General features: G+C 42.7%; 1 protein-coding gene across 7 annotated transcripts in view; it reads right to left on the bottom strand.

Moving 5' to 3' along the window:
- TRAPPC8 (trafficking protein particle complex subunit 8) overlaps positions 1-12,500 on the bottom strand; it is a 118,058-nt gene that overhangs the window by 62,076 nt on the left and 43,482 nt on the right. For all 7 annotated transcript variants that reach the window (XM_068237314.1, XM_068237313.1, XM_068237312.1 and 4 more), the window contains 4 exons: positions 8,751-8,901; positions 7,989-8,089; positions 5,552-5,657; positions 1,677-1,808 (listed from right to left, as the gene is read on the bottom strand). In XM_068237314.1, coding sequence (XP_068093415.1) covers positions 1,677-1,808; positions 5,552-5,657; positions 7,989-8,089; positions 8,751-8,901 — 490 coding nt within the window. The remainder of the gene's footprint in view (positions 1-1,676; positions 1,809-5,551; positions 5,658-7,988; positions 8,090-8,750; positions 8,902-12,500) is intronic.

Consider the following 12,500-nt stretch of genomic DNA (forward strand, 5'->3'; position numbering starts at 1 on the left):
TTTCAGCAGAAGAACATCATACCAACAGTAAAATATGGTGGTGGTAGTGTGATGGTCTGGGGTTGTTTTGCTGCTTCAGGACCTGGAAGGCATGCTGTGATAGATGGAACCATGAATTCTACTGTCTGCCAAAAAATCCTGAAGGAGAATGTCCGGCCATCTGTTCAGAATGTCCGGCCATCTGTTCGTCAACTTAAGCTGAAGCGATCTTGGATGCTGCAGCAGGACAATGACCCAAAACACACCAGCAAATCCACCTCTGAATGGCTGAAGAAAAAACAAAATGAAGACTTTGGAGAGACCTAGTCAAAGTCCTGACCTGAATCCTATTGAGATGTTGTGGCATGACCTTAAAAATGCGGTTCATGCTAGAAAACGCTCAAATAAAGCTGATTACAACAATTCTGCAAAGATGAGTGGGCCAAAATTCCTCCAGAGCGCTGTAAAAGACTTGTTGCAAGTTATCGCAAATGCTTGATTGCAGTTATTGCTGCTAAGGGTGGCCCAACCAGTTATTAGGTTCGGGGGGCAATTTCTTTTTCACACAGGGCCATGTAGGTTTTGAGGTTTTTTTCTCACTAAATAATAAAAAACATTATTTAAAACTGCATTTTGTGTTCAATTATGTTATCTTTGACTAATAGTTAACGGTTTTTGATGAGCAGAAACATTTAAGTGTGACAAACATGCAAAAGAATAAGAAATCAGAAGGGGGCAAATAGTTTTACACACACACACACACACACACACACACACACACACACACACACACACACACCACACACACACACACACACACACACACCATAAATTGACCCCCAGTTAAAGGGAACTTGAAGTGACAGGCATACGGTGGCAACCATATATTTGGTTTTAAACAATACCACAAGCCAGGCGACTGCTCATCTCTTTGGCTGCAATGTGTGAGAATCACACCTGAAACAAGCATGTGGCTAATCCAGTCAGACTTCAATCAGGTAATTTGCATTGTTTAAAAGGAAATAAATGTCAGCCTCTATATTCATCTCATTTCAGGTGTGCTTTAAGCCTAACTTTAGGACAAGAGCGGTAATTAAAGGCTGCACACAGTGCCTTCTACTAGATGACATCATTTGAATGACAAGCATAAGAACTGTGGTCATGTGATTAGATCAATAATGAATCCAAAAGCACACGTGGGCAATTTACTACAACTAAAATGTGCTGCAACAGATTACAGACTTGTCAAAAGTCAAAGCTGCTATTCTTATTTGCCTGGACCAGTATGCTCCAAAGTATGTCAACCATGCTCTTTGTTGTGTATACGAAGATTTGAATAAAGGAGCACAACTTTAGGAAAGAGCAGCGATATTAACATGTATCCAACACATTTTTCAATTAGCAATTTGAGAGAGATAAAAACAAAACACCACATTACACCACCCCCCTTCCCCCCCAAAGAAAAAATAAAACATTTTGAAATGCTTGAATCAAAAAGAACGTTCAACTTTTCTGTGTCACCCATTTTTACATAGGTGGAAATAATTTCACTGCGAAGCACATAAAATATGCTACAAAGCGTGAAACATAACGCAGCATTTTTTTGCCACTGTACAATTAAGTCTCCTGGACACTTCCTGAAGTACACCGTAACTGATTTTGTATACAGCTGGAAAGAATTTACAAAAGATACTCACCTGGCCTGCCTTACTAAAGCGATGGCCTGCTAGTATCATATGGAACGCAAACTTCCTCACCATAGGACTCTTCATGTTAATGAAGCAATGAGCAGCTTGTTCAAGAAGCAGTGCGCTCCGTAGATCGGAGTCCTGTAGCCGTAAAAACATACTGTCAAACATCTCTCTGGTACTGGACCAAACAACAAAGACTGAAGCCATAAATGAAAAAATGTATTCCAGTAGTAATATAAACACACATACGTTATAAAAAGCAAACAGAATGTTCTTGAGTCATAACTTTCACCCATTAAACAAATAAGATTATATATCAATACAGTTAGGTCTGTAAATACTTGGAGATGAAGATTTTTTTTTTTTAATTTTGGTTTTGTAGATTACCACAATGAAGTCTACATTAAACAACTCAGATGCAGGTGAAGTGCAGACTTTCAGCCTTAATTCAGTGGGGTGAACAAAACGATTGCATAAATATGTGAGCCCCAATTTATTAATTTTTTTTTTAACCATTTCAGCCCGCAGGGATTTTTCACCTTATGCATCAGACCAATTTTCACCTCCCATTCATTCGCTAATAACTTTATCACTGCTTAACACAATTTATTGATCTATATCTTGTTTTTTCTGCCACCAATTAGGCTTTCTTTGGGTGGTACATTTTGCTATGAATTATTCTTTTATAAATGCATTTTAAACATGCTTAATAAGAAGAAAATTGACAAAATTCATTATTTCTCAGTGTTCAGCCATTATAGCTTTAAAATAATCCACGCTACCATAATTAAAACCTATGTATTTTATTTGCCCGTTTGTCTCGGTTATGACACCATTTAAATTTTGTCCCTATCAATGTATGGCGCCAAAATTATATTTGGAAATAAAGGTGCATGTTTTCCGTTTTGCGTCCATCACTATTTACAAGCTTATAATTTAAAAAAATGTTCGTAGTATACCCACTTCAAATGCATATTTAAAAAGTTCAGACCCTTAGGTAACTATTTGTCTTTTTTTTATTGTAATTTTTTTTCCAGTAAAAATGTTATTTGGGTAATATTTTGGTGTGGGAAATAAAGTTAATTTTTAATTTTATTATATGTGTAAATTGTAATGTAAAAAACATGTAGATGTAGTTTTACTATATGGCCACCTTCTCGCTAAGCGGAAGCACAAGGGGGACGTGGAAAATTTTACGTGCAGAAAGACTGAAGCCTCTTGTAAGATCGCTTCGGTTTTTCTGCTGGGGACAGGGATCGGTGATCGGGAACCATGTTCACGTTCACTGATCCCAGGGCTACCGGGGGAAAGCACGGGTGCGCGATCGCGCTGGAGCGCGGCACTGCAGCAGAGCAGCCGTCCAGATGTGAGCATCACGTCCTTGCGGCAGAAATGGTTAAACACGATCTTCATTTCGGGGCCTCAAAAGTAATTAGACAAATTAAATAACTGGAAATAAAATGTTCATTTCTAATACTTGGTTTGCTGGGTTTCCTCCTTGTTAATGCTCTGCCAGGCCTCTACTGCAACGGCTTTCAGTTGCTGTTTGTGGGCATTTCTGTCCAAAGTTTAGTCTTCAACAAGTGAAATGCATGCTCAATTGTGATAAGATCAGGTGAATAACTTGGCCATTCAAGAATTCTCCACTGTTTGCTTTAATAAACTTTGGCTGCATTTGGGTCAATGTCCATATACTGGATTTGAGCAGACAATATGTCTCTGAACACCTTAGAATTCATTCCGCAGTAGACAGTGGGATGTGGGGGATGGGTGGAAAAACAAGGAGTGGGGGGAGAGCGCACTCAGGTTGTCATTCAATAAAAATGGCCAGCCGGCCGTGGAATATTCTCACCTGGATCTGTGGCTGACTGTCCCATACGGGGTGGCCAGCAGAAAGGCTTTGTCCCACTTGGACCGGGGACCAAATCTTGGCAGAAGTCCTACTCCACAAGGGGTGCAGACGATAGCCTTCTTCAGAGCTGTAGTAGCAGGCTGCTGCTCTGGTATATTTTCCACCTAGCCTGAGTGCTGTGATGCCGCTATAGGCGGCTGCACTGTCAGGCAGTCGTGGGTGGGTTAAGAAATTTGGGTTTAAACAATTTGCCAGTGCAAGTGTATGCAAGTAGGAAATCGTCTGAATCAAAAGTAAAAACGTTTATTGTAGCTAAGCAACGCGTTTCAGAGGGCTCAACCCTCTTTCATCAGGCGCCTGCTGGCCACCCCGTATGGGACAGTCAGCCACAGATCCAGGTGAGAATATTCCACGGCCGGCTGGCCATTTTTATTGAATGACAACCTTAGTGCGCTCTCCCCCCACCCCTTGTTTTTCCTCCCATCCCCCACATCCCACTGTCTACTGCAGATTATATACCACCTAGAGTGGCACCCAAGAGAGCAGCACCATCTGATGCCAACTACACAGACTTACACAGTATTGTCAAGATCGCTCCCTCTGTCCAACACAGGGGTTTTGGCTCCTTTCCTCTTCACTTAGAATTCATTCGGCTGCTTCTGTCCTGTGTCACATCATCAATAAACACCAGTGTCCCAGTGCCACTGGCAGCCATGCACGCCCAAGCCATCACACTGCATAAACCGTGTTTTACAGATGATGTGGTATGCTTTTGGATAGTAAAACTTTTCTAAGCCTTCTTGATACTTTTTTTCTTGCCATCATTCTGGTAGAGGTTGATCTAGGTTTCATTTGTCCAATGAATGTTTTTCCAGAACAGCGCTGGCTTTTTTTTTTTAGATGTTCTTTAGCAAAGTCTAATCTAGCCTTTCTATTCTTGAGGCATATGAGTGGCTTGCACCTTGCAGTGCACCCTCTGTATTTACTTTCATGCAGTCTTCTCTTTATCGTAGAATTGGATATCGATATGCCTTTTCGGGACACCGGGGCTGGGAGAAGCCCCAGGTAAGTAAACATTGATTTAATGTTTCACCTTGTATGTCCTTTAACCTCCCTGGCGGTAAAAGCCGCCGTGGAGGATTTCTCAGGCCCTGGTGGGCCGATTTGTACAATTTTTTTTGTTACACGCAGCTAGCACTTTGCTAGCTGCGTGTACTACACGATCGCCGCCGCTCCGCCGCACCGCCCACCCCCCTTGCACAGCCTGGCCAATCACCGCCAGGCAGCGCTGAGGGGTGGATCGGGACTCCGATGTGGAGTGGATGTGGATAACGTCATCCCGATCGTCACCATGGGGACGGGGGAAGCCAAACAGGAAATCCCGTTCTAAACGGGATTTCCTGTTTGCTCTGATCGCCGGAGGCGATCGGAAGGGGAGGGGGGATGCCGCTGCACAGCGGCTACCATGTAGCTAGCGCTAGTCTAGCTACATGATTTAAAAAAAAAGAAAAAAATTTAAAGTGCTGTGCTGCCCCTGGCGGTTTTAATAGACCGCCAGGGAGGTTAAGTATGTATTCTTTCATCTGGAGAGCTCCTTTGACCGCATGTTATCTGTTCACATCAAAATCTTCCACATGCAAGCACCACACCCTCAAATCAACTGAAGGCTTTTTATCTACTTCATTATGACAGACTGATGAACTTGCACAAACCTGCAAATGAAATAGAGTTTGAGTCAATTGTCCAATTAATTTTGAGCACCCAAAATAAGAAGGGATCAAGTAAAAAAAAATGATTTAGTTGCCCCACATTTTTATGCAATCGTTTTTGTTCATTGCACTGAATTAAAGATGAAAGTCGGCACTTCAACTGCATCTGAGTAGTTTGATTTAAAATTCATTGTGGTAATGTACAGAACTAAAGTTAGAAAAAAAAGTGGTCTTTGTCCAAATATTTATGGACCTGACTGTATATCACATGATCAAAATGTGATTATCACAAAGTGAAAGAAAATGGTTTATTTACATACCTCACTTGTAAGACGGATCAAGAGAGCAGCAGATTCTGAATACTTTCCCTGGCTTTTTAAAATTTCAGCACTGAGGAGGACACACCTTTCTGCAAGGACCAAATTCCTGCAGTAAAAGAAAGTATGTTGACACAAACAAAGCCTAGGCGATTTACATTTATGAAGTTGTGCAAGAAATACAGCCATATTTCAAAGCCAAAAATGCTCTGACAAGACAAGGATTGTGCAGATGGATCTTCAGGGATGCCTGACAAAGTTTGAATTCTAGAGAGAATCTGGACAAGCAGTCTTTAATTCAAATGAACTGCTGTTAGCTAACAAAACCTTAGTTACTGGATGTGGGTGGAGAGACCAGTAAACTCTAAGGCCTCTTTCACATGGGACGTTAAAGTCGCATATTATAAAAAATTATAACGCAGACTAACACCCAGCAATACAAAGCCTGTGCGACATTCACAGTGCACACGTTGCGTTGTGTGTAACGTGTAGCAATATTTAGAAAGTGCTGCATGCTGTGCGTTTAGCAATACATTTGCTGCGTTATGCGAGTTGGACATTCTCAGTAATTTTTTTTTATTTTTTTTTTTAAATATAACGCATGCGCCGTTTTTGTTCCATCAGTATGCGACGAAAACGGCCACCAAGAGAACGCAGTGCAAAATAACGTCCAATTTCATAACCTACATGCGCTGCGCTAGGAGCACGTTGTGTGGCTTTAACGTTGCATCAAATGCAACGTCCCACTGTGAGAGAGGCCTAATGGACCATTCACATTGTAGACATTTTCTGCAGTGTGCCAGCACTGGCGATTAAAGCAAAGCACTGTGTACCATTTATCCCAGTGGGACCATTCTCCCTGCAGTGCTTACAAGTTTGTGTAAGTTGCAAATGCACTGCATGTAGAATTTTTGGAGTGATCGCCACAAGTGTGAATGGGGCCTCAGACTGTTTAGAAAGCTAATTTGAGTAGATGGAGCAGACAATTATGCACAGACCTCGGATACTTTAGTGCAGTAAACTGGGTATGGTACATTAGGTGTCGTAGCGCTTGGGCTGTGAAATGAAATAAGGAGAAGATTCCTATGAGCTTATAGCATTGCTGGGTGCAGTAATGTTTGAGTGTAGAGCATGTGGCGCATGTGCCAGTTTTGAACTTTCTTAGCTGCACATTGTTTATCTTGAAGGTCAAAGTCAGCTCTGGTGAGGATGGTTTAAAGCATGGGGGGGGGGGGGGGGGGGGATTGTCAGTAGGCATAAAAATGAAAGGCAATTTCTTGCCTAGTTGCAATTAGAGCATGAGAAATTATAAACCTGTCAGTTTGAAGGGTATGAGAGATTTGCAATAGGCCAATTATGAAAAGTAGAGAGTCAAGTGTTCTTTGAATACATATCGATAGAGGCCTTATGCTGGGTACACACAGCCGTCCATTTTGTATACTTAACATGAGTAAATTGACGGCTGTGTCGATTGAGACCAGATTGAACATGTCGGAAATAATCGACCGACCTGGCGAACGAGTGGGAATTCGCATCGTGTGTACCCAGCATTACAGATGGCAAACCAGAAAATGAGGGAGCGTGCCCACATCACCATAGTTCCTCCATATTCAACAAGCTCTTGACGAATAGGGAAGATCAATGAGATGCAAATATTTCCGCGTTAATGCAGGATTATATACATTTTGAAATGAAAGGAGGAGGAGAAAGCGCCGGCACTGCTGTCATACACTTTATTTCGACATTGATAAAATCATGCAAAGACGTAATCAATACAAATTGAGAAGACACATACCATGGGTGGCTGTGGATGGTGCGGTGGGTGCGATGGGTGCAGAGCCTTGCACCCATTGCACCCACCGCACCATCCACAGCCACCCACGGTATGTGTCTTCTCAATTTGTATGGATTACGTCTTTGCATGATTTTATCAATGTCGAAATAAAGTGTATGACAGCAGTGCCGGCGCTTTCTCCTTCTCTTTCATTTCATGCTGTGACCTTGGCCTGAGCACGCTGAAGATATACTCCACACATACCTTCGTTTGGGGCTGTGCAGCGCTTCCCCCTCCTCTTCCCCTCCTCCCTTGGATGTGAAACGGTTTCTGCAGTGCCAGCAATTTCTGCCTTTTTTCTACTACTATCATAACATTATATACATTTTTATACAAATGCAATGCTACTTGAAACTGCACCAATCAATTTAAACCTGGGTGGGACTTGAATGCTCCATTTTCAAGCTGAATATATTTGCATACAAATTTACATAACCCTGGATGAACTCTGAAATATTTGCATCTCGATCATCCCTATTGACAAATTTGTTTAGAGGGGGCCAGTGCTGGAACAATGGGCTGAAGGAGGATCAGAGAACCCTCTGGACAGTAGATTACCTAATGTTATCTTAAAAATGTGCTTCAGGTACGCTTTAACATTCTTACTTGCATATATCTTTATAAGTCTGTATTGCTGTGTCCATATAATGAGCAGGGTAAGGTCTGGGAGCCCCAGGCTGAAGAAAAGCAGCCACTGCAGCCATTTCCTGGAACACAAAATTGGGGTAAGTTGAACACGTAAGTAAAAAAATAAGCAGCCTTTAGAGCAGGGGTCTCAAACTCGCGGCCCGCGGGCCATTTGCGGCCCTCAATACAATATTTTGTGGCCTGCGCCGGCAAAAGCTTCCTTATAGTTCGCTTCAATGCTCCCAAGTAATCCGCCGCATCCCCGCCGCTAAACGAGGGCTGCAGAGCAATCCGCCGGCATTTCTTGGAAGGGGCAGAGCTTTCAGCTTCAGCTCTGCCCCTCCTGACGTCAAACGCGGCGCATCGCCGCCTCTGCTCGCCCCTCTCACTCTTCCTTCACAGAGAGGGGCGGGGAGAGGCGGTGATGCGCCACGATTGACGTCAGGAGGGGCAGAGCTAAAGCTGAAAGCTGTGCCCCTTCCAGGAAATGCCGGCGGATTGCCCCCCCGGGCGATTTGGGGGCTCTGCAGCCCTCGTTTTGCGGCGGGGACACGGCGGGAGCTGCTGATTGACTTTTTTTGTGAAATCCCTTATGCAGCCCAGCCTCATCCTGACTTTGCCTTCTGTGGCCCCCAGGTAAATGGAGTTTGAGACCCCTGCTTTAGAGCAAACAAATAACCAAACAAAAAACTGTCCGTGAACCCAAATTATTGATAATCTGCATTGTAAAGTGGTATTTACCAAAGCCCCAGCAGCATAAAGCATTGCCTGGTCACTTAGAAAGTCCTTTTTTGCAGTGTGATAGCAGCTGTACGCCAGATCATAATGCTGCACCAAGAAACACAGATCGGCCATCTTCCTTATCTGAAGTTCAGGTGCTTCGGGTGGATATCTAGAAGACGAACAACCAATCAAAGATGAAAAAGTATAATACATACATTGTAGAAAGGAGTTGGATGGCTTGTTTATGCAAGATTTCTATGGCAACTAAGACATGTCAAACTTGTACTGATGGCTTATAAAATGCGCAACTATAGCGGTAAAACTGTAAAGATATTAAAGAGGGAGTAAGTAGAACACTGAAGGCTTCAATGACAATGCGATTGGCAAACACTACAGAAATCTCACAGATACAGAATCATAAATACAGGAGATCTGTAATATACATTAAATTCTTATAAACTCATAAAATTCCATACAAAAACCTTCTTGAAGATGTGATCGAACAAGAGAATCACTATAAAAAGAGGGAGGCTTGATTAAAAACAAATAAAAATCAATAAATAGTGGAATAGCCATTATATCACCAAAGAAAACATTATTTCGACAACTCCAGGCAGCATTAAAGACGGATGAAATTGCTTTAATTGTTGGGTTTGCATACTCCATGCTGCAGGAGTCCCAGGCATATGAATGACGTGTAAATAATGATATTCTAAACATCCGCTATGTATTTCAATCAGTGAATGGATTTTCTTTGTCTAAAAAAAATATGTTGTGGAAGTCCATTTCAACAGTACTGTGGCTCATTAACTTTACATTGAAGTCAAGACAACTTGTTTTTGAGCAAGGATGGGTTACAGCCATGTGCTATACGGACCATGAGATCTACATCTATCCAAGTTAGCTGTTAAAAAGAGACAACACAATATCTTTACTCTTCCACCTGCTCTGACTTCCAGCACTGAGAATGTGTGAAGAAATCTAGTCAATGAGTGATACATACAGCTTTTCAAACCCAGAAGAGCTTCTATCTCTCACCCAAACTTCCACCCTCTTCCTGATCCCACTGTGACGGGTGTTATCCCCTACAACACTAGACTGCAAAGTGCAGCTACTCCTTTTAGCCAGCAATCCTCCCATCTGATGCAAGATACAGCAGATCATGGTAAGGCAGCTTTCCTGAGTTTCCAGCCACCAGGTGTCCGCTCTTCAAGCTGCTGCCTCCTGCAAATCATCCCCCGTTTTTAAAACATACCAGCAATAAGGAGCATAACCCAGAGCGAGCCTGGAGGAGATGAGGACATAAAGGAGGCAGTCTGAAAAGAGAACGTACCACTGAGCACTCTGCAGTGTAGGGTGGGGGGGGGGGGGGTAGCAGTGGAATCAGTGTAGAGACAGGTTTTGTTGCTACGCAGGAGGCGCGTAGGGCCATTGACGCTGCATGCAAGAGCTGTCCCGTGGTGGCTTGGGTGAGTGAGGAGAACAATTATTTAGCCAAATCAATCCGCTGGGCTGATTGCTAGCCAAGGCATCAGGGGGCAAGGGGGCTACTGTACACATGCTAGATTCAAACAGCCAATAACGTTTCATCTATCGTGTGTACAATGCTTTAGGTCTCCTCATTCCTTTGTTCTCTAAACTGTGAATAAAGAATCAGTGTGTGGGCAGAATCAGACATTTCAGGTGAGCAGAAATAGCTAGGCTGTAGATAATTTATCAGGCAATAAGGTAAGTAACTATGTGACAACACTATATTAGAAAGAGGAAGCTGGCATTTTTTTTTTAAATCATAAAAGGTAGACTTGAGTGTTGTGAACAAGTTCAATCCAATTCACTTTAGATAACACAGTTTTTAGTTTTAATATGCATATAACACACAGAATTATTATTTAAAATCAATCATGCATAACAAATGTTTTTGCTAAATAAAAATACCTGCTGCAGCAGTCTACACTCTCTCAGTAATCCCCAACCATCTGCTCACTTCCAGCTATTCCAGTCAGTCCGGAGCCTTACCCCCCCCCCCCCTATTACAGCGCAAATGCCTCCATAGGCTGTCAGTCAGTAGGGTGTCATGGCTGCAATATACATTACTTTCCCACTGCATGCACAGGTGGCTGAAGGAGGCATGTTTAAGACTAACTGGATTTAAGTAAGCATCCGGAGGTCACTGAGGAGAAGATAAAGATCTATAAACTGATAAAGCAGGTATTTTCTTTGCAAAATATATATACACATATATATATATATATATATATATATATATATATATATATATATACACACACACACACACATATATATATATATATACACATACATACATATATATACAATACAATGCAATACAATAACATTTGTAAAGCTCTTTTCTCCCATAGGACTCAAAGCGCATAGCTGTGTCTCAGATTAATACAGGGTTTCAGGCTGGGTTGTGTTACAGAGGAGATAGTCAGATGTTCATGAATGCCAGACTGAAAAGGTAGGTTTTCAGTTTAGACTTAAATGCTTCCAGGGATGGGGCTGTCCTGATTGGGTGTGGCAGGGAGTTCCAAAGTGTAGGGGCAGCATGACAAAAGGCTCTGTCTCCAAAGGTTTTGAGGTGGACTCTGGGGGTGACCAAGGTGTTACGTCCTTTTGATCTAAGATTGTGGGGGGTGTGATGTAGTTGCAACAAGTCCTTCAGGTATCCAGGGCCCAGATTGTGCAAGGATTTGAATGTCAGTAAGCCAATCTTAAACAGAATTCTCCATTTTATCGGTAGCCAGTGGAGTGAGCTCAGGGTTGGTGTTATGTGGCAATGGCAGGGTTGGCTCGTTAACAGCCTTGCGGCGGCATTCTGTACTAATTGCAGGCGGCGTAAGTCTTTCTTATGCAGGCCTGTGTAGAGGACGTTGCAGTAGTCTAACCTTGATGTGACGAAGGCATGAACTAGGGTTGGAAGATCCTCTGAAGGAATTAGGTGTTTAATCCTTGCAATATTCCTTAGGTGAAAGAAGGAATGTTTCACAACAGCTGAGATTTGATTCCTGAAGCTTAATTTCCCATCAATCAGTACTCCCAGGCTGCGCACACAGTCTGATTTGTTCAGGTCCGAGCTCCCTATCCTTAGCGGTGTTGGTTGAGACTGGAGCTGCTTTGCTGTTGAGCCCTGGCCCTCGATAACAAGAACCTCAGTTTTGTCAGCATTAAGTTTTAGCCAATTATTATTCATCCACTCCTGAAGCTCAGCTAAGCATGCGTTTATTTGTGGAGTAGGGTCTGTGACATCAGGTTTGAATGACAAATATAGCTGGGTGTCAGCATAGCAATGATATGTCAGGCCATGTTTTTGTATGATTTCTCCAAGTGGCAGCATGTATATGGTGAACAGTATGTGTGTGTGTGTGTGTGTGTGTGTGTGTGTGTGTGTGTGTGTGTGTGTGTGTGTGTGTGTGTGTGTGTGTGTGTGTGTGTGTGTGTGTGTGTGTGTGTGTGTGTGTGTGTGTGTGTGTGTGTGTGTGTGTGTGTGTGTGTGTGTGTGTGTGTGTGTGTGTGTGTGTGTGTGTGTACACACACATACATACATACATACATATATATTTATATATATACACATATATATACACACACACACACACACACACACACCGTATTTTTCGGACTATAAGACGCACTTTTTCTCCCTCAAAAGCGTGGGTGAAAAGTCAGTGCGTCTTATAGTCCGAAGGTGTCCTGTGGAGGCTGCCATCCTTTGTCTCTGATGTGCCCCTTTGTCTCCTTTCCCCC

Source organism: Hyperolius riggenbachi, chromosome 5 (assembly GCF_040937935.1).
Source record: "Hyperolius riggenbachi isolate aHypRig1 chromosome 5, aHypRig1.pri, whole genome shotgun sequence".
Classification (NCBI taxonomy): Eukaryota; Metazoa; Chordata; class Amphibia; order Anura; family Hyperoliidae; genus Hyperolius; species Hyperolius riggenbachi.